The sequence below is a fragment of the Drosophila virilis genome, unplaced genomic scaffold (assembly GCF_030788295.1).
Source record: "Drosophila virilis strain 15010-1051.87 unplaced genomic scaffold, Dvir_AGI_RSII-ME tig00001590, whole genome shotgun sequence".
Taxonomy (NCBI): Eukaryota; Metazoa; Arthropoda; class Insecta; order Diptera; family Drosophilidae; genus Drosophila; species Drosophila virilis.
In genome coordinates, this window is record NW_027212847.1 from 497 (window position 1) to 24,055 (window position 23,559).

Here is a 23,559-nt window from a genome sequence, read left to right on the forward strand (position 1 = left end):
AAATATAAATATAAATATAAATATAAATATAAATATAAATATAAATATAAATATAAATATAAATATAAATATAAAATGGGTTTAAAAAAGCAAATCTGAAATAAGCAATAGACTAAATAGAACGTATTGCTGATAAGATATAGAGATAGTGATGGTAAATCACCGACACAGTCGTAGCTGGAAATGATCAGATAGATTCAGAATGATAGATTGTCCTATAAATAAAAATAATAGAAATATAGAAAGTTCAAGATGCTTAAAAGTGTGGTTTCGAAGGGTTTGCGAATCTTATTAGAGCAACGTTTAAGGAAACCAAAAACACCTTAGCCCTCATTACCAATGATAGCTTGATGATAAAGCAACCTTAGAATTAATAATTACGCCTAGGTCATTAGGTGTTATTACTTTTCGTAAAGGATTATTGTCGATTGTATAGCTAACACGATAAGGCCTAGTACGACTGAAGGTCAACAATTAAGAACAATTATTGAACAATTAAGATAAAATCGATTAACATCATTGAATAAAAATAACACTATTTCTTATAAGGCAAACCCACATTCTAAAATTAACGACGTTGCGCCTTGTGCATGCAGTCATATATCAGCTGGCAGCGTCCGCAAGTTTCTAGTCCTTCAATGGTCGCAAAAGCCGTTGGCGGTATATCGTAGCATATCAAATAAGCGAGCTTAGCTTGTGATCACTGTTGCCGGGACAAGGAAGGGAGATAACCATACCACTCAATCTATAAGCCTGGTGATCTGTAAAGCAACTCAAATATGTATATATTTAACTACGATGTCGGAGAGGACTCAGTAATATATCTGTATCTGCTTTCCCATGATGGTTTCTTCAATCTTGATGAAGTCAGCTCATAGTAGGTGGTGTTTTAGAAGATTGATAAGCCCCGCCTTGAATTTTGAGGTCCATTTGTATAATCGCTTTAAGTATTTTCACCGTCAATAACATTGAATTAGTGACGATGTAGTCTTATATACATTAATATAGATACAATACACTCCATAGACTTAATAAGTTGGAACAGAGCTTACACATTTTTTATTTCTTAATTATAAACAAAACATATATGAAATACGTTCTATGTTGACTGTTCGATTAATTTATTATATATGAAAATCCTCGCTAAAGTTTGCTCGACTATACAATGCCCTTTTAGCTGTCTCATCTTTCTGAACACAGCGGCAATACCCGCGTCTATAAAATACTACACCAGATATAGCAATGGGCACTGCTAAGAGAACGCAAGCTATTATGACAATCCAGACCAGACTGCCATTGCGTGAAGATCCTAATAATTTGTCATTTGCAACATTTAAAACCTCCACGCCTTTCAACTGTTGGGGAAGTTCACATTTAACATTTGTTGCTAGAAGTGGCGTGCTGTTGTTTATTCTTTGAATTAAGTTATTAATCATAAACTCGTTAGAAGCATCGCAATTCCATGGGTTAAAACGAAGATCTATGACGTTAAGTTTATCCCAGCGAACAATTAAAGTTCTTGGTAATGCAGTAAGATTGCAGTTATTTAAATAAAGCTGTCATAAAATAAAACCAGTTAAAAATATATAATTTGAAAAAATGTTATTCTTTACTTTACCTTTTCAAGCGGGGGATAATCCAAAAAGTTTTCCCCTGTAACATTTTTTGCTAAGGCATACTCATCGATTTCTGTTAGCATCTTGTCATCACTTAAAATTAATTCTGTTAGATCTTTTGAAAATATAACAAATGAAAATGGGGTGTTTGGTATATTTATATATTTATATATTTTGGTATGTTCCTTGTATGTATGTTCTTACTTTGTAGGTTATTCAGTGCTCCTTGTCCAATTTTGTACAGATCGGGCATATATGAAATACTAAGGTATTTTAAGTAGGTCATCGCAGGAAAAACACTAAAAAGCAATATAATATTTTAATTTAATCTCAACAGTACAGCTTTAAAGAGTGCCTACTTTTCTCCTTCTAAGTTTGTGATGGGATTTTCATCTAAAACAAGGCGCTTTAAGTTCTTCGCATACGAAAGAGCTTTAGGTACTTGATTAAATAGATTTCCTGATGCTATTAGGGTTTCCAGTCCTCGAGGTCCATGAAAAATTGTTTCAGGCAATGTTTTTAGTTCCATGTACGACATATCCAAAACCTTGAATTCAGAATAAACATATGCATATATCAAACTCTTTTGTTTTATAGCTTATTTTTTCTACATAAAATAAAATTTAAAAATATCTTTTGAAACAGTTAACTTAAGAGCTCTACATGTAAAATATGGAATCAATTTGTTAAAATCGCCAACTTCTGCTGGCACACTGCTAATTTCGTCAGTTATTTATATACAAATACCCATATTATCTTATACGATTCTATTCTGATATTAAATAGTATGCTCATCAATTATTTAAGCAGCATAATCTAAGAGGTAATTGGGGACAGAATGTGGTGAAATAATAAAGCTGTATAAATGTAGAAGAATGAAGAAGAAAGCAATCAATTTCAAGAACGAAGTGGAATAAAACACGAATTTTATATAAGTCAGGGAAAGATGCACTGTAATCAGGTTTACAAATTGCTAAAGCCCAGTACCCTTAGGACCCGTCGAGTTCACCGGATTCATTATGTGATGGTTACCTGAAAATAACTTAAAAGGATATAATGGTTTTGTACAAATGCATGTAACTGACAGTGCATCTCCGACATGGAGAATCTCCAACCCCAGAAAAAGAAATATAAGACCTAGGACTTGAACTTTGGAAGAAAGGTCCTCCTAGAAGCCATGCATTTTTATTTGATTAATTTGCTATTAAACTAATTGTTTACGAATTTATTTTAAGTTACTAAATTGCAGTTAATTGGTAATTAAATTCATTCAAAAAATTGTTTGAAAAAAATTGCTTCGGTTGAAGGGTTGGCATTACAGAAGCATTAGAATTTGATGGTAAAAGATCATGATTTTGGCTATACCTAGACCTAGGTATACATCACAAAACTGACGACCTATCTAGGGCCCGCTCCACCATAAACAAATATCAAATAAAGAACAAAAAGTTGAAATCCATTGCATCTATTTTTTTACGAGGGAACCTCAACAGTCAATTTAATAAAAACCTGTGAAAATAAATTTGAAGCGCATTTGATAGTAACTCGAAAACTAGGGCAGTTATCCGACATGTAAAGTTAATCTTTTAATAAATGTTTGTCTATTGTATTCTGTATTTGTATTGAATTGTTTTTGATCAAAATTGTGCAGTTCATTTGGTAGAACTTACAGTATTTTATTGGCATCAAACTAATATAATTGACAGTGTCAAAGAAGCCTCTTATTGTGCAATTATAAATTATTTTAGAGCAAGAAATATAATAATATATAAATCAAACAGAAGCAGAAAAGGCTAAAGTGCCCTTAAATGTAATGCAACAAAGTTCATATTTTTAAAGACACTAGAAATTATTACCCAAAATTTCAGGTTATTTCCATACAGACTCTGGCACAAACATTTAAATTCATTTTGTGGCTTAGTCCTTTTCATTATCAATGTGTCATTACTTCCATTTTAAAAACAATTTCTTATTGGCGGTCACATTCGTTGATTTAAATATAATCGCATTCAGAAGCATGGTTAAAGTCAACTATATCTGATTTGGAAGTTTTTTTTCGGGGATTTGAATGGGTATAGACACTTCGACCAACTCATGGTGGTGGGTGCCGTTAACGCCTCGCCACAGTTAGCAGCTTTTTTTGATTTTCTACACCTACTGAAGTTAAGAGATATCATACTTAAGTTTCCTCCACATGCTGATATTCAAGCAACATAGAAAAAAAATTATTTATTGTGATGGGTGATTCAAATTTATCAAACATCTGTTGTAGCACTTATTCACCTCAAAAATTACCCTTTGTCTTCAGCAAAACACTACTTTTTAGATAGCCATTCACTGTTTGAAATCTATTAAATTTCTTATCAGTTGAATATAATACTTGATCTTGTATCTGTCAATAATTACCATCTTGCCAATGGACCCAGACCCAATCCTCTATCTGCTATTGAGGATGCTTAACTTAAGATGTTGGATTAATCCTCTTAGTTCTTATTGAACAGTGACCAACAAGTTCCTCAGTTTTTTTATTTTTATTACAAAAGAAACTCTTGCTTGCTTATCCAACGTATTCATGCAACCAACTTGTCTTAATACCCTGAACCCATTGATAATGGGTAAAATAAATGTATGTAACAGGCTAAAGGAAGCATTTCCGATCCCGTTAAGTTTATATTATATTATATATATATTATTGATTAGCATCATTGAAAAAACGTTTTCTACAAACTAGCGGTAACTTTTGCCATTGTTTGGACACTAAAAAAACTCCGTATAAATTTACACGGAATAAGAGATTTAAACATTGTTTTTAGACCATCAGTCTCTAACAGTTTTAGTATCAGAAAAGAAACGAAACGAAAAGAAAGGAAACCGGATAATAGCCAGAACATCTACGCCCTAAAACACTGTGCAGACTCAGATGTGGCCACAGTGAACACTGATGATAGAGCTTTCGAAAGACCGGTAGGCTATATGAACAAAATAGTAATTGAGAGAGATATAATTATTAAATAGAACCTTAATTTTTAAAGAAAAAGTAAGACATGCCATTCAATAATCTAACCTAAACAATCTTTTACAAACCAAACTAGACGTTGTGAAAGCGGACGTAGTCAACGCAGCACATTGAGAGATGCCTGCGCTTATCCAACATAATTTCCCTAAAACCACAAATACCTTAAAAATATTTTCATATACAAAACTGTACGAAATTTCAACAACGGAGCATAACCGCGCTCATCGCGGATCAAGATCGTGAAACATACTCTACGTTATTATTTCTTCCCCAATATAAGTTGGTTAGAACGAAAATATATGTTAATTGTAGGGTATATAGGGAAAAGTCTAGTCGTCATATCAAACAAACGACGCGCAAAATAGTTCATTTTACTTGTATTCTGCGGATGAGAAATACTTCCTGACCTTCGGCGACAAGTTTTCTACATTTTCAGTGATCCAACTTACTCGCTCAGGGGTAATCATAGTCAATAAAGCTCTTATCTTAGAACTAATAAACAACACATAAACAAAAAGAATTTGATGTAGCAATGAAAAGCCGATCAATCCATAGTTTCATAGTTCCATAGTTCCCTTAAAAATATTGGCCGCTGCATGAGAATGGATAAACATTCAACCGATACTACCAATATTATCCTCTTTCCAAATGTAGAATATTATAGGACAATATATTGTGACCAAAAAAGAACCAATAAAGTGGATACATTCAAAACCTGTAGACCTTACCACACAAATTAAAATAAAAAACACATCGGCACAAGAAATCAAGAAAAAGACTCAAGTCGGGAGCTCCCGACTAGGGGATACCCTGAACCCTTTTCTACCAACACAAATTACAGCTCGCGCTACGTGCTCTCTTGCTTTAGCAGTAATTAAATTATTTTAAAAATTAATTGAAAATAAAAAATAGTTGTCTCGATACGTGTCGAACATAACAGACTCGCTACTCCACTACCCAACAGTCAAACAAATAATTTATCAGTGCAAAAAAGTAAACCAATTAAAATATCAACAGATGCTCACAAAATACAAAACAATACAATCGCAGCTGCAACGCGGTTGATTTGCGCAATTTACACTAGCTACCGCTGACACGTTGGCTGCCAATATATATATAGCCACACCTTTTCTTTACTAACTTCTGTATATCTTAACTGATGTTAATGCAATTTAAATAGTCGATCTTATTGTGCTATGGAGTATTTCTGTATTCTCAAAAAGTCAAATGCTTTAAAATTGTGTCTTAAATTGCTTAGTAGTTCAAATTGGTATGTTTACTTGATTTGTAATTGTAGTGTGTGGGCGACTCTAGCTCTTATAACTTACCATATTTCCTTTCGTTCATACATACGGCCAGACATGCGGATAGTCAGACACACAAGGCTAGATCGACTTTGCTATTGATGCAGATCAAGAATATATATACTGTTGCGCTATTGAGCTTTTTCAATAGCTTTCACTAATAGAATTAATCAACCTTATTTTATTTCTTGTGCTCCAATTTGTTTCTATATTTCTTAAGGTTATGAAAAGCAGGCAGACCCGAATTGCTTATTATTTAAGAACAATAGTGTTATGTAGACAAGCGAACCCGCCAATTTTAGCGAAGCGACAATTATTAGTTATAATTTTGAGTAATGCAAGTGGCCGATGTCTACCAAATGCATGAAGCGAAACCAACATAACTAACTCGATGCACAGCATTGAGACCTTCGCATAAGTAAAGCTAGGGCAATAAAACGATCGTTGCAGCGAAGAGCGGCAGTTCTATGTAAATATATTCTTAAGAGCGAAATTTAGGCAATTGCTTTGTAGAGCGAGTATTATAAGATAAATTAAGTTGCGAAGTAGCTCCAGTTATTTTGGCTGCGTAGCCTGACATATACTTTATGGGCCACAGATGCTTTCTTCTGCCTGTTACATTTGCACAAATACATTATACCCTTTTCACCCATTTTTAATGGGTTCAGGGTATGAAAAACGGACAATAAAAAATAACTAAAGTCCATACCATAGATAATATAAAAAATTACTCAGTAAAAGTAATATCCGGCATCCAACATTGACTGTGAATAGATTAAGATTCGGCAAGGGCAACTGATTGAATCAGAAACAAGTAGGGGACTCTATTCGTGAGCTCCCAACTCGGGGATACCCTGAACCCTCATGTAGCCAAGTCGACTTAGCTATGTCCGTCTGTCTGTCCATTTGTCCGTATGCTTGAACGCAATGATATCAGAACATATAAGAGCTAGAGAAAATTAAAATTTAGAAAGTAGCTCCACCTAGATCCCGCGCAGTACGAATTTATTTCCGATTATCGATAGCTTGCCCCGTTTACAAGTAATCGATAAAAGTTTAAATCGACATCCTATATTTTGAGCGAATCTCGTAAGTTATAAGAGCTAAAGTCATAAGACTTGACATGTATCTTTTGGAATAGTATATATATTAAGTATCTTACATTTTATAGCTAACGCGACCTCCCTGCTACTACCACATAGGTATAAATTAAGTAAATAAGCAAATTTATTTTTATAACTGACGCGAAAATTCCAGCCCAACATGAATTTTACAATTTCGCACGATATGGCAGCCGACTGCTGTTTATTAAGACGAACGAATGCCTAAGTCGCGGCTTGGTGATTCTGACTTGAGCAGCGATAGCCGCCAGCCTGCCTTCAGCAAATCTGGTCGATGGTGTTTTGCGTTGCTTAGTTTTTGAAGTACATTGAGCGAAAAATTTTTGAACTTACGATACACGCCAATCACCTTTGCTTGTATTTTGGTTGTATGCGTGAATTATGCATTTATAAGAACTTTAAAATATATATATATATATGTTCTTATTCACTGCTCTAGCTTTAGCTGGCAAGAAATTAATTTTGTTAGATTTCTAGCGCTGATCATGACCTACCCCAATTTTGTATCCACATATGAATGCATGTTGTGTACTGAGGTTGGCTCCGTAGAAAATATCTATTTTTAAGTCGATGCAAATATTTTTATAACTTTTTGTAATTAAATTATATATAAAATTAATATTATTTTTAAGTAATAAAAATTAATTTAAGAAATAAAAGAGAAAACTTGTCTTAAAGATAAACTTTAAAATTGTATTTTTTAATTGAATTATTTTTTATTCGAATTATAAAGTACAAAGTCGCCGCTAACTGAAAGTTGGTCCAAATTCATATTTATTTCTACAAATTTATATTTGATTTGTGTTTTTAAGCATTTTTTTATTTCTTAATGAGAAATAAATATAATATTAATTTAATTTAAAGACATTAAAAGTATAAATATTTGCATCGACTTAAAAATAAATATTTTTTACGAAGCCAACCTCAGTACAAACGAGAAAGAAAGGCTATCTTCGGCAAGCCGAAGATCTAATATCCTTGCAGACCCAACCATTTCATAATGCTTATAGTGCTTTGCCTGTATCTAAGAAGCACAGGGAAAATAGATATTGTCGAGTTTGGGCAAGATATCTTGATAAACAAAAAAGGTTTTTAATCAAAAAACTAGTTTTCGACCGATCGTTCCTATGGCAGATATATGATATAGTAGTCCGATGTAAATAAGATTTTGCAAAAATTTAGAGAGAATAGTGAAATCTTTAAATGCCGTGTTTAATCAAAATATCTTGGATGACAAAAAGTTGTTCATACAACAACTTAATTTTCGACCGATCGTTCCCATGGCTGCTATATGATATAGTAGTCCGATCTTAATAGGATTTTGCATATATGAGGAGCATAGTAAAACTAATAAATGCCGAGTTTGGTCAAGATATCTTGAAAAACAATACGTTTTTTCATAGAACAACTTAATTTTCGACCGATCGGTTCTATGGCAGCTCTATGATTTAGTGTTCCGAAGTTAATAAAATTTTGCATATATATGAGGAGTATAGTAAAACCAAAGACACTATAAACACTAAGGTGAGTAACGCCATACAACAAAATGCTACTATGCAGCTTGAATTTTTGAAAATTGAGAACGAAAACGAAACCTGTAGCATTGCGCACTCATAGCCGAGAGAACGAAAAAGGTAAAAATAGAATGTGCTCTCAGCTTCGGCACTATGAGGGCCGTGCAAGCAATTATGTTTGTATGCGTGTGAATATACATACATAACAGCATATTTGGATGTGTTGTTATCCACTGCTCTAACAAAGTCTCTGGCTGGCAAAGAAACAATTTTCTTAGTTTTTTAGCGCAGATCACTACCTACCCCTAATAATTAACTGAATTAATAAAATATCTAACTAAATATTGAATCAAAAGTCATATTTATTTATACAAATAAATATGTAATTGTATTTTTTAGCACTCTTTAATTTCTTAATTGGAGAATAAAAATAATGTTAATTTAATTTAAAGAATTTATGTAAATATTTGCATTGACTTAGAAGTACATATTTTCTACGGAGCCAACCTGAGTACACAAAATGCATTCATTTATCAACACAAATTTGGGATAGGTCATGATCTGCGATAGAAATCTAACAAAATGAATTTCTTGCCAGCTAAAGCCAGAGCAGTGAATAACAAAACATACATACATACTTAAAAGTTCTTATGCAAGTGTAATTTACGCATACAACCAAAGGTGCTTGCACGCCATTGTCTGAGACAAGAACTTTTCTCGAGCATACATTGTTCAAAAACAAAAGTGAAATCAATTTATGTGTGATATTTTCTTATCGTAGTTATTGCTTAAGATGCGCCTTGTGTAATAATTATTTAATTCTTAAAACTTCCTGTAAAATTAATTGTTAGTATCTAAAACTAATAAATGTCTAGTTTGGTCAAGATATCTTAAAAAGAAAATGTTTTTTCATACAACAACACAATTATCAACCGATCATTCCTATGGCAGCTATATGATATAGTGGTCTGATCTCAATAAGATTTGACACATATATGAGGGGCGTAGTGAAACTAATTAATGCCGAGTTTGGTCAAGATATCTTAAAAACAAAATGTCTTTTTCATGCAAAAACTTAATTTTCGACCTATCGTTCCTATGGCAGGTATATGATATCGTGGTCCGATCCAGCTGGTTTTGACATATGTGCTGCGTGCAACAGAAAGAGTGACGTCTGTTTCATTAAAATAGCTTTAAAACTGAGAGAACAAAATTATAAAACCATCTCCAAGGGTATAAAAATACATTCATACATACATATGTCAACACAAATTTGGGATAGGTCATGCTAAGCGCTTAAAATATAAGAAAATTCTTTTCTTTGACAGCCACAGACTTTGCAAGAACAGTGGATAACAACACATTTAAATATAAACATACAAACATAATTGCGTGCACGGCCCTCATAGAGCCAAAACTAAGAGTTTGGCTTTTTTGCTCTTTCGGCTGTGAGAGCTCAATGATACAGATTTCGTTTGCGTTCTCGATTTTCAAAATATCAAGCTGCATTGAAACATTTTGTTGTATGGCGTTACTTATATAAGTCTTTATATTGTCTTTGGTTCAGGGTATTCCCTAGTGGGAACTCCAGACTAGAGTCTTTTACTTTTTTTTTTTTTTTAAGGAATTGCTTATATAAAAAGTTTCAAAAAACCATCATTTTACATACCTTCAATGCAGACAGTCCAGAGAGTGCAGTTTCCGTAAGTTTATCGATCACTTGAAAAGTATTAGAGCACAAAATAAGCTCTTCAAGATTTGGAAGATGTTCAAACAAATCATCATTTAAGAAATGTAACAGATTATATCCCAAATTTAGCGACCTTAGGTTTCTTAGCGGCTCAAAATCCTGTTCTGAAAATGGTCCTTTGAAAACATCAGGTAGTAAGTTCTTTGAAGTTAATTTGTTATTTGACAAATCAAGCCTGGAAAGCTCTGTTAAATTTTGAAAAGCTCCAATTGCAATCGACGATATTTGGTTATATCCCAAATACAGATTTTTCACGCCGTAGGTTGGAAATTTAGGAATTGACGTATAATTATTGTGTTCCATTTTAATAGTCTCAAATATCAGTTTATCGTTTTGAATGATTGCCCATTCATTTTCAGAAAACCACTCATTCTGGTTATTTGTGCAATCAATAAGACTATTTTCTGAATCGCAATTACATTTATTGCATACTATATTTTGAAGCAGCTCCTGTAATAAAGAGCTGATATTAATGGAAATAAAAGCTTTGTATTTTGGATAGATTAAATATTTAAGACTACAATATACGTATAGCCTTTGTCCACTGAACACTTTTCTTATAGCCTCTGTCCACTGGTTTAAGAAAAGTCACATTTTCAAATTTCACATATTGGTGTTCCACCGGTTGTCGGTAACATGTGAGTGGCAAAAGTACCACTTCATAAAATAAACAGCTGATCGAGTTTCTTTAATTTACATAAGCGCCCTAGAGTTTTTCTTCCAAATCTCAAAAATTGCGCTCTCGAAGTAAGGGCTATATTTAAGGTACTATTTTCGAGATTTTGCCATGTTTAAATTGTAAATACAAGGCTCACTAAAAATACATTCCTGTTTTGTTTTTCGTTGAAATAAAATTAACAAATAAAATTAAAACGCGATAGAGGTACTAGGTACTAGCCGTTAATCATTACGCTCGGCGTTTCGCTGATAGTCGTACTTGTCTAACTCTACCAGGGCATTATAATAAAATGATTAATTATTGAATTATAATAAAAATGCCCGTTACACATATTTTCAGAAAACCATTAAACCACATTTTTTAAAAAAGTGTTAAAGGTAACAAAATCTAAAAAAAAAACAATGATTCATTTTATTCACCCAATGACTCACATTGAAATTTTTTCAGTAACTTAAAGCAATTGACAGTATAAATATACATGCATAGTATAAATATATGATGTATATGCACACACATATAATATAACTAGAGTATAGTCTTAGTATATTTAAGTCACATACATATGTGAAGGTTATACACATCACGAGATATACGTTCATATGTTAATATAAAATATAAAAGTATATAAAAATGTTCAGTGAACATTAAACAAGTGAAATACATATATGTACACACATATATAGATATATATAAGACTTACATATATAGCGCTCGCGAAAGATAATTGCACACGCATGTATGTATGTACATACTCAAATGCATACAGTATGTCAATAAAGTGTTTTGACTAACGAAAAAAAACTAATTTTTTGGGTTTAGTTGAAAATAAATGTACCTAAAAGTGAGAATTTTTTTTCAATTCTAATTTATTTCGATTCTATATTTTTCCTAGAACTTAATGGCAAAAAGAATTGTTAAATAACATTACCCAAACATTTTATAAAATTAAAAAACTAAAAACATTCAAATTTTATGCTGTCAATAAAGTGTTTTTACACGAAACTTTATTACTAAATAACAATGTTAAAAAAACAGGAATATTTTTTTTTAATACTTTGTGTGGCTGCCATTAGCGTCACATACAGCCTGCAATCGCCGTTTCATTGAAACAATAAGGTTTTGTATGTATGTTTCTGGAATCTTCTGCCATTCTTCCAGTACAGCAGCTTTTAAATCAGTTTTTGATTTTGGACTCCGCTTTGCGACTTTTTTTTTCAAATATGACCACACATTTTCTATTGGATTCATATCTGGACTTTGTGGTGGAGTGTCTAACACCTTTCCACAGTTGTACAACAGCCAAACTCTTACCATATGAGCTTTATGCTTCGGGTCATTGTCCTGGTAAAATTTAAAAATTGGCTTATTGTCCTCATAGAATCCAAATTTCTGTGCACTACTGACGAGATGTGTCTGTAAAATGCTCAGATATTGTCTAGCATCCATGGTATTCTCAATGAAGGTCAAATCTCCTACACCCTTGCTCGAAATACACCCCCACACCATCACTGATAGTTTTCCGAATTTAACGGTTGGAATAATATTGCGGTTTTCCAACGCTGTTAGTGGCTTTCTCCAGACTCTGGATGGCCCATCGTTGTAGAATAGCATCATCTTGCTTTCGTCACAGAATATGACGTTACTCCAAAAATCGTTCGAACTATTTACATGGACTTGAGCGAACGATAGCCGCTTCAAAATATTCGCCGCCGATAGTAGAGGTTTTTTCCTGGCAACTCGTGATGTGTAGTCATTGGAATTCAGTAATTTTCGGACAGTTTCATGTGACACATCAACACCACTTTCTTCCTTGAACTCCTGAGCAATATCCCTAAGCGAAATTTGTGGATTTTTCTCAATTTTTCTCAGAATTTTTCGCTTATCTCTGTCAGAAATTTTGCAGGGTCGACCACATACTGGCTTTGCCTCTAGCCTATCTTCCTTATTGGCTCTGTTTAATATGTTGTATATCGTTGCTTTTGATAAATTAAACATATCAGCCAGTTCCGAGACTTGACGTCCCATCTGATGGTTATAATACACCAGCTGAGCGACTTCAAAAGTTGTTCTTTTTCCTGGCATTTTATTTTTCATAAAATTAAAGCAAAACGTTATAAATTGCAATAGAAAATGACAAGAAAAGTCGAAGACACAAGAGAAGCCAAAACGCATGGGCCCAAATCTAACGGGATCACCCAAAAGAGAACGGCAAAACAATTTACCGTAGCTGTAAAAACACTTTATTGACAGCATAAAATGTGAATGTTTTTAGTTTTTTAATTTTATAAAATGTTTGGGTAATGTTATTTAACAATTCTTTTTGCCATTAAGTTCTAGGAGAAATATAGAATCGAAATAAATTATAATTGAAAAAAAATTCTCACTTTTAGGTACATTTATTTTCAACTAAACCCAAAAAATTAGTTTTTTTTTGTTAGTAAAAACACTTTATTGACATACTGTATGTGAATACGTTTTTGCATTGAATTCCTTCAATCTTACCTTCTTGAGTGTGTCTTTTGGGTTTGTTTCTCCATTTTCAGATCCTTGTATTGCAAATCCAAAATTTATTATTAAAAAGAGCACTATTAATAAATAAAATATGTCTAAAACTGTCTTCATGATATATTTTAAGATTAACACCGTTTATTCAACAATAGTAATTGTATATAACTGACTAACAAGTAAAGTTTTCATTTTGAGGCTTATTTCCCAAAAGATATCTAATCTTATCAGTTTTTGCGCGTAAAGGGCGCAATCGCACGTTATCAGCAACAGGTAACGAAACGTTTTCAATGAGTAGTTTGGAAAGCTATGCAGATTAATATTAAAACAGCTAATTTTCCATTTTACTCCTCGTATACATACAGTATGTCAATAAAGTGTTTTTACTAACAAAAAAAAACTAATTTTTTGGGTTTAGTTGAAAATAAATGTACCTAAAAGTGAGAATTTTTTTTCAATTATAATTTATTTCGATTCTATATTTCTCCTAGAACTTAATGGCAAAAAGAATTGTTAAATAACATTACCCAAACATTTTATAAAATTAAAAAACTAAAAACATTCACATTTTATGCTGTCAATAAAGTGTTTTTACAGCTACGGTAAATTGTTTTGCCGTTCTCTTTTGGGTGATCCCGTTAGATTTGGGCCCATGCGTTTTGGCTTCTCTTGTGTCTTCGACTTTTCTTGTCATTTTCTATTGCAATTTATAACGTTTTGCTTTAATTTTATGAAAAATAAAATGCCAGGAAAAAGAACAACTTTTGAAGTCGCTCAGCTGGTGTATTATAACCATCAGATGGGACGTCAAGTCTCGGAACTGGCTGATATGTTTAATTTATCAAAAGCAACGATATACAACATATTAAACAGAGCCAATAAGGAAGATAGGCTAGAGGCAAAGCCAGTATGTGGTCGACCCTGCAAAATTTCTGACAGAGATAAGCGAAAAATTCTGAGAAAAATTGAGAAAAATCCACAAATTTCGCTTAGGGATATTGCTCAGGAGTTCAAGGAAGAAAGTGGTGTTGATGTGTCACATGAAACTGTCCGAAAATTACTGAATTCCAATGACTACACATCACGAGTTGCCAGGAAAAAACCTCTACTATCGGCGGCGAATATTTTGAAGCGGCTATCGTTCGCTCAAGTCCATGTAAATAGTTCGAACGATTTTTGGAGTAACGTCATATTCTGTGACGAAAGCAAGATGATGCTATTCTACAACGATGGGCCATCCAGAGTCTGGAGAAAGCCACTAACAGCGTTGGAAAACCGCAATATTATTCCAACCGTTAAATTCGGAAAACTATCAGTGATGGTGTGGGGGTGTATTTCGAGCAAGGGTGTAGGAGATTTGACCTTCATTGAGAATACCATGGATGCTAGACAATATCTGAGCATTTTACAGACACATCTCGTCAGTAGTGCACAGAAATTTGGATTCTATGAGGACAATAAGCCAATTTTTAAATTTTACCAGGACAATGACCCGAAGCATAAAGCTCATATGGTAAGAGTTTGGCTGTTGTACAACTGTGGAAAGGTGTTAGACACTCCACCACAAAGTCCAGATATGAATCCAATAGAAAATGTGTGGTCATATTTGAAAAAAAAAGTCGCAAAGCGGAGTCCAAAATCAAAAACTGATTTAAAAGCTGCTGTACTGGAAGAATGGCAGAAGATTCCAGAAACATACATACAAAACCTTATTGTTTCAATGAAACGGCGATTGCAGGCTGTATGTGACGCTAATGGCAGCCACACAAAGTATTAAAAAAAAATATTCCTGTTTTTTTAACATTGTTATTTAGTAATAAAGTTTCGTGTAAAAACACTTTATTGACAGCATAAAATTTGAATGTTTTTAGTTTTTTAATTTTATAAAATGTTTGGGTAATGTTATTTAACAATTCTTTTTGCCATTAAGTTCTAGGAAAAATATAGAATCGAAATAAATTAGAATTGAAAAAAAATTCTCACTTTTAGGTACATTTATTTTCAACTAAACCCAAAAAATTAGTTTTTTTTCGTTAGTCAAAACACTTTATTGACATACTGTACTTCAAGAATTGAAAAAATTGAAGTCCTGGTTCATATACGTACATGTATGTACATGTATGTATGTATGTACCAACTTGGAGCCGCTCTCTTTATGTCCAACTCATGCCATAGAGTAATAAATACAAAGAGAGGGCGTTTTGTCCAAAGCTCTTTTTCAAAAATTCTAAAGCAAGATAACGAGGTTGCAAGCACAACAGCTGCCTGCAGCTACCTCTGCCCAAAATTCAATCACAATTTCAAAAGATTTTCCATAAGAACCAACAACAACCATAATCAAAACAAACAACTTGACAATAAAAAGAGAATACCTCAAATTCTGTCCTTGCTATCCCTCTTTGGTTTGAGGCTATAGCCTATGATCTTAGCTTCTGCACCCTACTAACACATTGTCGTGGTTTTTAAGCACTGCTATGCGGATAATTCGCAAAGTCATGTCTTCTTCTCCACTCGCTTTCAACTTGCAAGCATCTCGGAAGATTTTTATAACTTTCATTTATTGACCAGCAAGGCACCCTTTCATATAAATAAATAGGATATTTTAACTACTCTTAAGCGATGTAACCAAATGACACAAACTTTCTAATATATATTTTTATCCAATGTCTATGAAAAGTATAATTTCGTATTATGTTTGCAACTATGGGTACAATTATAATTAATTATTTTCTTGAAACATTATATACCATTTCTATAAATAAGGGTATCAATGCAGGGACTCGCCGAATAGTTGCTGTATATGTGTCTCATTTCACACATATTGGTGCAAATCTGCATATGTTTATGTGTCTGCCAAGCCAAGGGAAATCTATGAACTTATGAAGATTGCAATATTCTGTTGCGCATGTGACGTCACAGCCTAAGCCTTTTTGCGTGCGATCCTTTCATATTTAAAATAATTATATATGTCATTCAATTATATACTATAAAGGAACCTATTCATAAATTATTTAAATGTATCTATTAAAGGTAGAAATATGTTTTTAATATCACACGAAATAAAATTCTATGAAATGTGACGTTATTATATTTGATGCTGGTGCGCCGTGCACGTAACCCTTTGATCTACTTGCGCCGAGACTCGGCTCTGCAACAACGATTCAATATCCAATTTGAGTTGTTGTTGTTTCTGCGCGCTGCCTTGTAGGAACGACAGGGAAACCAGCAACAAACACAGTGGCATTGACGCTCCTTTTTCTTTGCACTGGTTTTCCTATGTCAAAATCTTGCTTCAGAATTTCATAGATCAAAACGGGGGACGAAGGAAAAATGGGGTTTCGTGCGCACTGTTGTTGCTCTGCTACTGATTTGTTGTTGCTTCCTATGGTAAATGATATTTACTTCTTGAGTTTAATTTTGCGTTTGCGGACCAACCTTATCTAGCTGGCTTCAGAATTAAAACGGTAATAAAAGCTATGGTAAATGATATTTATTTCTTGAGTTAAATTTTGCGTTTGCGGACCAACCTTATCTAGCTGGCTTCAGAATTAAAATGGTAATAACAGCTCGGAGTGAATATTCCGCTCTTTATCTATTTATTACTTCTTGAACTCATGCGAAGCACACCGCTTGTAAATAAGAAGTAAGGGCATTTTTGGTACACCGAAGATTTAATGCTCTTATAGACTTTGGCGTCTTCTGGCTTACGGATTTCCAGATATGTGAGAATAGGGAAGTTAGTCACCTCAAAGGTTGTCGCTTTTGCACTGAAATTGACTCTGATTCCGGAAGCATAACAAATACACACACACACTAAACATTGTAACACACGATCAGTAAATATAGACGAATGGGAATTCAAGCCAGAACAACGTGTTTTTTCTAAGTGAATACAAATTATATTATTTCAATGAAGAAAAGAGCCCACCATAGGAGCAGGAAATCGACGAAATGTGAACTGGAAGCTTAGTGGACGTCCTATTACAGCACATTCAAAAACTAATTTCAATAGTACTATAGATATGCCATATTGAAAACCGATTACTCATATGTAAGCAGCATTTATTCCGGCCTCGGTCTACATACATGTATATTGATAAACAAAACTGTTCTTTATACCCTGAACCCATTAAAAATGGGTATAAGGGTATATCGACTCGGCTATTGGTGCTGATCAAGAATATATATACTTTATGTGGTCGGAGATGCTTCCTTTTACCTGTAACATACATTTGCATTTTACACAAATACAATTTGCCCTTTTTACCCATTTTCAATGGGCTTAGGATATAAACACGCTTTTTAAATTACTTTTGTGTTTCGTTACCAAACTGAATGAACTTTTCAGCAGTAGTTTATTGTTTAGTAGAATGTTCTTATATTGTCAAAAAGACAAACGCATATAAATGGCTGCTCTATTATTTATAGCTAAGGGGTGGGACCACAAGAATATGTATCATGTATGGGGTCGGTGATGCTTTCTTTTGGCCGTTACTCACATCGCAGTTTAAGAATTTCTTATGAAATTGCTCTTGATTCTGGCAAAAAGTTTAACTTCGCTTTAAATTGGGTTATATATAATTTCTTTAGCATCCACATTCAATTTGTTGTCTTTTGTTACATTAGCTGTCATTAAATTGGTTTTTGCGACGTTATCCATTTTTATCTTTACGGTAACAATTGAATTGTTTAGTATATGTACTAGATGTGTAACTATCAAGAAAGAATATTCAAAACAAGTTACGAATAAGTTCATAAAGCTCTGAACCCGACAAATTTTCAAAAATTGCAATGGTACAACCAATAGTTTCACGTACGATAGCGGGCGTAAGAATTCTTCCCCATACCATATACAGAGATAATAAGGCATTCTTTAAATACCAAACTATCACCACACTACTATAAAATAAGTTCGAGATAAATTTTGTAAGCTCACTACAAATCCATAGTCCTTCAAATTGCCATGTAGAACGTTTGAATAGCACCCTACTAAAAAACGCATGATACCTTAAGATTGAGTGGAGGCTATACGACACAGTTGAACTAATCTTACACGCTACCTTAGAATAGAACCGATTCCTGCACTCCGTAACGGAGAAGGAAACAATCGAGATAGAACACAGTGCAAATAAGATAAGATAAAACTCAATCGACACAATTAGATACAAACAACCCAACAGAAGAGAAGAGTATTTGATGTGGGAGAAAAGGTATAGGTCAACACCTACAAAAGAATATGCAACAAACTGACTCCTTTGTGTATATGGAGTCAACTATTCAAGCAGACATATAAACGTCTGTTCTCATGAAGGGAAGGTCGGCCACACAGAAAAGGGTTGTTTCATCATACCTTAAAAAAAATTTTGAATAGATTAGTAATGAAATTATTTGGCACAATAGATTTAATTTCCTTTTTTATGGTAAGCGATTTTATTCTTACTAGCGATAGTAAATGCTTACCGATTATTCACATTCCAAATACATATCAGAAAGGCATGGAAACAGTGAGACCAAATACATATCAGAAAGGCATGGAAACAGTGAGACTATGTAAGACGCTCGAGGAACAAAGTTTTCAAACAAAGTAAAAGAAACAGAAAAGCTGTCCGAGTTATTTCATCAATCCCACATGCGAAAGCTGTTAGATATTGACGTTAAGCACAAAAGAAATATGTTATCTATACTAAAGTAACACCATAGAATCGCCGGAATTTTCGTTAATTTTTTTTTAGGCACAGCACTAATCTATTAGGCATTCAACTAGATGTTACAGCAATGTCCTAGCAGTAACGAGCTGTGCCACCGAGTCAATCGAGCGATGTCCGCCTGTCTGTCTGTCCGTCCGTCCGTCCATATGTAGGAAATCTGAGCAAATAACACTTGGAGACTTGAAATTTGGTGAGAATAGGTCCTCATAGTGCCTGCGCAGTACGAGTTGGTTTCTGATAATCGATAACTTGCCCCGTTTTCAAGTAAAAGATAAAAATCGATCGTGCCATGGGGTTAAATTAATCTTTATTACTACTAAATCAAAAATTGAATTGTCCCAAGCATATCGTAACTTACATATCTAACCTAGCCTTATAATGTTAACGGACAATATGCTCTGAGAAGGAGCGTAGTCATGCATATACAGATGTTTCCATGAAAGTGATATGTAATTCTTGCCCATGGATTTACCTCTGAAACTATTCAAGTGACCGGTCATATTATTTGATCTCGTCACTTACTTGTAATATTGATTAAACAAAGTGTTACAATGTGTCGATAGCTTGTCCCGATTCCTAGCAGTAGATATCGAAGTACTGTTTTTTGAGATAACCTTGTAGTATTTAGGATCTGGAATTGTTTTACATGTACAGTCACGGACAAAAGTATTGGCAATTTAATATTATCTTGTTTTATTGTCGGTTTTGTCCAATATACCGTCTAATATTTAATAATTTTATATTTTTCATACGATTATTAGCTATTTGTGCATGCAATCTAATTATTTTTATAAACTTTGGCGGCATGGTTAATTTTTAATAATTATTTAATTCCAAGTACCCGTAATTTTATAAGTATTGGCAATTTTCAATATAAAGTTGTTATTTTAATATTATTTTTATATGGTCACACTTTTCTTTGCAAAAATGTAACTCTGTAAGCACCGTTATTTGAATCTTAAAAAAAAAATACTTAGAAAAAATTGTTTAAGCATCAATTTATATATTATTTTGCAAAAATGGCCGGTAAGAAGTGTGAAACCACCGTAGAGCAGCGAAAAATTATTTTAAATTTACGCAAACAAGGCAAATCCTTTAAAGAAATTTGCGAGCTATTGGACAGAAGTCAATTTACCATTCGGAGCATAGTCCATAGATTTACAGACGACCCTACGGTAGAAAACGCTGAACGCACCGGCCGCCCACGAAAGTTAATCGATCGTGATTGCACCCAAATAATAAGAAAGATCAAGAAATACCCAAAAATCACATCATCCCAAATAGTATCAGAGGTTAAAGAAGAGACTGGGAAAGAAATTCACTCCAAAACGGTACGGCGGGTACTACACAAGGCTGGGTACAATGCGAGAATTGCAAGACGCAAACCACTCATTTCGAGTGTTAACCAATCGAAGAGATTGGCAATCGCCAAAGAATTTAAACCGAAGCCATTAACTTACTGGAACGATGTCCTATTCTCCGACGAAAGTAAGTTTAATATTTTTCGCTCAGATGGCCGCATTAAAGTGTGGAGAAAACCCAATACGGCATACAATAGTTGCAACTTAATGCCCACAGTAAAGCACGGTGGTGGAGGTGTTATGGTGTGGGGTTGTATGTCCGCAGCTGGTGTGGGTGAACTAGTTTTCATCGAAGGAACAATGGACAAGCGTGTTTACTTGGAAATATTGAAGGCAAATTTTAAAAAAAGCGCTGAAAAGTTGATGTTAAGCAGTCAGTTCACTTTTCAACAGGACAATGGTTCAAAGCACACGGCCCATGATGTGCGAATGTGGCTTGCATACAATACAGCTCATGTTCTTCCACATCCTCCTCAATCACCAGACCTCAATCCAATCGAGCACCTATGGGAGGAACTAGAAAAAAGGCTTAGAAAGCATACATTTTCAACAAAGACTGAGCTTAAAGAAGCCCTAATGGAAGAGTGGCACAAAATTGAGCCAAGTGTTGCCCGGAAATTGGTGCATTCAATTTAAAAGATCATAAAAAAATATATTTCAATAAAATGATAAGTTGGTTATTCTCAAATTTCGAATTTTTAGTTGACAACACCACAATTGCCAATACTTTTGTCCGTGACTTGCACAATAGTATTAATGAATAAAGTAGATCTTATTTCGGATGTAAAGTCGAATCGCTACAATTAGAAATAGCAAGGGGATCACATTTTTTACCATTTCCATTGGAATTCAATTTATCGACTTAAAAATATTTCGATTAAACGAGATTGAAAAAAATTAATTCGAGCAAACTGAGCTTTTATATATCAGATAATGTCTACATGTCTGCACATCAAGTGCAGCGCTCGTTTGTAGTAATAAATATATATTTTTAAAAAAGTTCCCTCGGAAAGTTTCCATTTTCGCAACAAACTTAACTACTACTACAACATAACAGTAACACCAATAACAATGTAAAAGAAAAAGAAAAAAAAACAAATAAAAATAGCAGCACAGAAAACAATACAATCGCAATTGTATTGAGGGATCATACACATGTAAACAGAAATTCGTGCAATTTGCGCTAGGTGCCGAAAACACACTAATTTCTTGATTCTTAGCCGATCCTGATTAAGTTTTCAACGTTAGATCTTATTTTACCATAGAATATTTGTATATTCGCAAAAAGTCAATTCCATTTAAATACTTATTTACTTGATTTATAGGTATGGGGTAGTAGCAGGGAGATGGTGATAGCTAAAAAATTGATGTATAATTAAGTTTTACACGTTTTGTTCAATTTCTGTTTTGTCTTCTTGATCTAATGTTCCAAATAAGTATTTATATACTGCTCCTACTATGTTAACTAAACCTCTTTTGCTGCGTTTGGCTATTTTTAAGCCGTTTATTTCTCTGTTTAATTTTTCTACTAGGTTATCGATTTGTATAAGGTTATTGAATTCTTTACTTTGATCAATTAAATTGTTAAAAGATTCTTCGGTTTTTGTTATATTAACTGTTAAGCAGTGGAATTCGTAATCTGTCGGAATGTCTATGGTTCCTGTTTTAACTATGAGATAGCCGTTATGGGCTTTGATAGGATTAATTTCAATACTTTGGGCATTTATATGGTTTACAGTTATTGATAGTAATATTATAATAATTAGTTTAAGCTGGTGCTTGTATGTTTTGATCGCTGTCTGTTGTTGACGGACGTTTCCTTGGTAATTCGTGTTGTATAAGCGTCTAAGGAGTTCTTCAAATGCACTTTGTATTCTTCAATCAATGCGTTTCTCACTTTCTGCCAAGTGTTGGCTGCTGTCCTTTGTGAAATTCTCTGAGCATCTCCAGTGACTTGCAATTCGATGGCTCCGTATAACATGCTGTGTTGTCTACCATCTCGGGTTGGATAAAGGTGTAGGATGTAATCGATCCTTTTAATGAAGGCGTTTAGATGATCCGTTGATCCGTCAAAGCTTGGCAGCTGTCTTAGTTGTGAAAGGGCCTGGTTGAGGTGTTGTTCTGATAATTCCATGCTCATCTTGGTGTAATACACTTCTTTTTTTGTTCGTTAGATGATTTTCTTTGTTTTAATTAGTTTTGAGTTTGTAGGTTTGAACTTTATTGTTCTTCGATTTGGCACTTTTATATTAGATTATAGTTTGTGATTATTGTTTAAATGTTTTTTTTTTGTGTGTGTGTGTCTTAAAAAGACTCAGTAATACGTATTGCAGGGATCAAACAATATGCAAAGCCAGTTGTTATTAACTGTAGTAGCTTTATTGCCCAAAGGGTCAATATTATTAGGCTACTAGTGACCCGAAGGTTCTTGTGCGGATACGTATTCGAGAAAATGTTTATTACACTCCGACAACACTTTCGGTCGCGATTGTGCGTTAGATCTGGGAATTAATTATCCTTCAGCGATCTTAACTTTTTCCCGACGTATCCTACCGGCTGCGCCAATTAAGTTTCACACGTTAAGTTACCATAAAAAAATATATTTCAATTTATTATTTTCACTTAACGGCTACTTTTGTTGAGTACATTCAGATTTGCTTCCCGAATATGAACTGATTTATCTAACTGTTGCGGTCGCTTAGCAAACTTCGCTTTGAGAGAGTTTCAGTCAAAATTGAGTGAAGTTTGAGCTGCCTCAGCAATTATGCGTGGGATAGTGCTCTGATGGGAACATTGACAGTGGCGTGATATTCAGGGTGAATTGTTTATGTCTACCAAAGGGGGACAGTTTGATCTTGACCAATGTCGATGTTATCACCAGGCTCTTTGTTTACAATATTAGAAATGTTTATACTTGTGCTTATGCTTATGTGCTAAGTTATGTTAAAGGGTGGGTGCGACTATAGATATGTCACTATATATATA

The 23,559-nt window shown here is 33.7% G+C and overlaps 1 protein-coding gene and 1 long non-coding RNA gene across 4 annotated transcripts; both read right to left on the reverse strand.

Moving 5' to 3' along the window:
• Window positions 1–1,032: 1,032 nt before the first annotated feature.
• LOC6636647 (leucine-rich repeat neuronal protein 1) lies at window positions 1,033–13,661 on the reverse strand. 3 transcript variants are annotated; one of them, XM_032433299.2, is made up of 6 exons: window positions 13,503–13,661; window positions 10,241–10,771; window positions 1,976–2,163; window positions 1,821–1,915; window positions 1,619–1,731; window positions 1,033–1,556 (listed from the first exon to the last, which is right to left on the reverse strand). In XM_032433299.2, the coding sequence occupies exons 1-6, from the start codon at window positions 13,620–13,622 to the stop codon at window positions 1,125–1,127; spliced, it is 1,479 nt and encodes a 492-aa protein (XP_032289190.1). In that variant the 5' UTR covers window positions 13,623–13,661; the 3' UTR covers window positions 1,033–1,124. The 3 variants fall into 3 exon arrangements, with proteins under 3 accessions (XP_032289190.1, XP_032289191.1, XP_070067034.1); XM_032433300.2 differs by lacking the exon at window positions 13,503–13,661 and adding an exon at window positions 11,701–11,764; XM_070210933.1 differs by lacking the exon at window positions 10,241–10,771 and having other exon boundaries at window positions 13,503–13,658.
• A 2,868-nt stretch (window positions 13,662–16,529) lies between these two features.
• On the reverse strand, window positions 16,530–18,841 carry LOC138911562 (uncharacterized). Its single transcript, XR_011417304.1, has 2 exons — window positions 16,941–18,841; window positions 16,530–16,887 (listed from the first exon to the last, which is right to left on the reverse strand). It is a non-coding gene; the product is annotated as an uncharacterized lncRNA (long non-coding RNA).
• Window positions 18,842–23,559: the final 4,718 nt, after the last annotated feature.

Excerpts from the sequence above, each read along its gene's own strand:
- LOC6636647 (XM_032433299.2), bottom strand. The coding sequence starts at position 13,622 with ATGAAGACAGTTTTAGACATATTTTATTTATTAATAGTGCTCTTTTTA. Across the intron at positions 2,164-10,240 it reads CTGGACTGTCTGCATTGAAG|GTTTTGGATATGTCGTACAT; the intron begins GTATGTAAAATG and ends TCTGAATTCAAG. Across the intron at positions 1,732-1,820 it reads AGCACTGAATAACCTACAAA|ATCTAACAGAATTAATTTTA; the intron begins GTAAGAACATAC and ends TATTTTCAAAAG.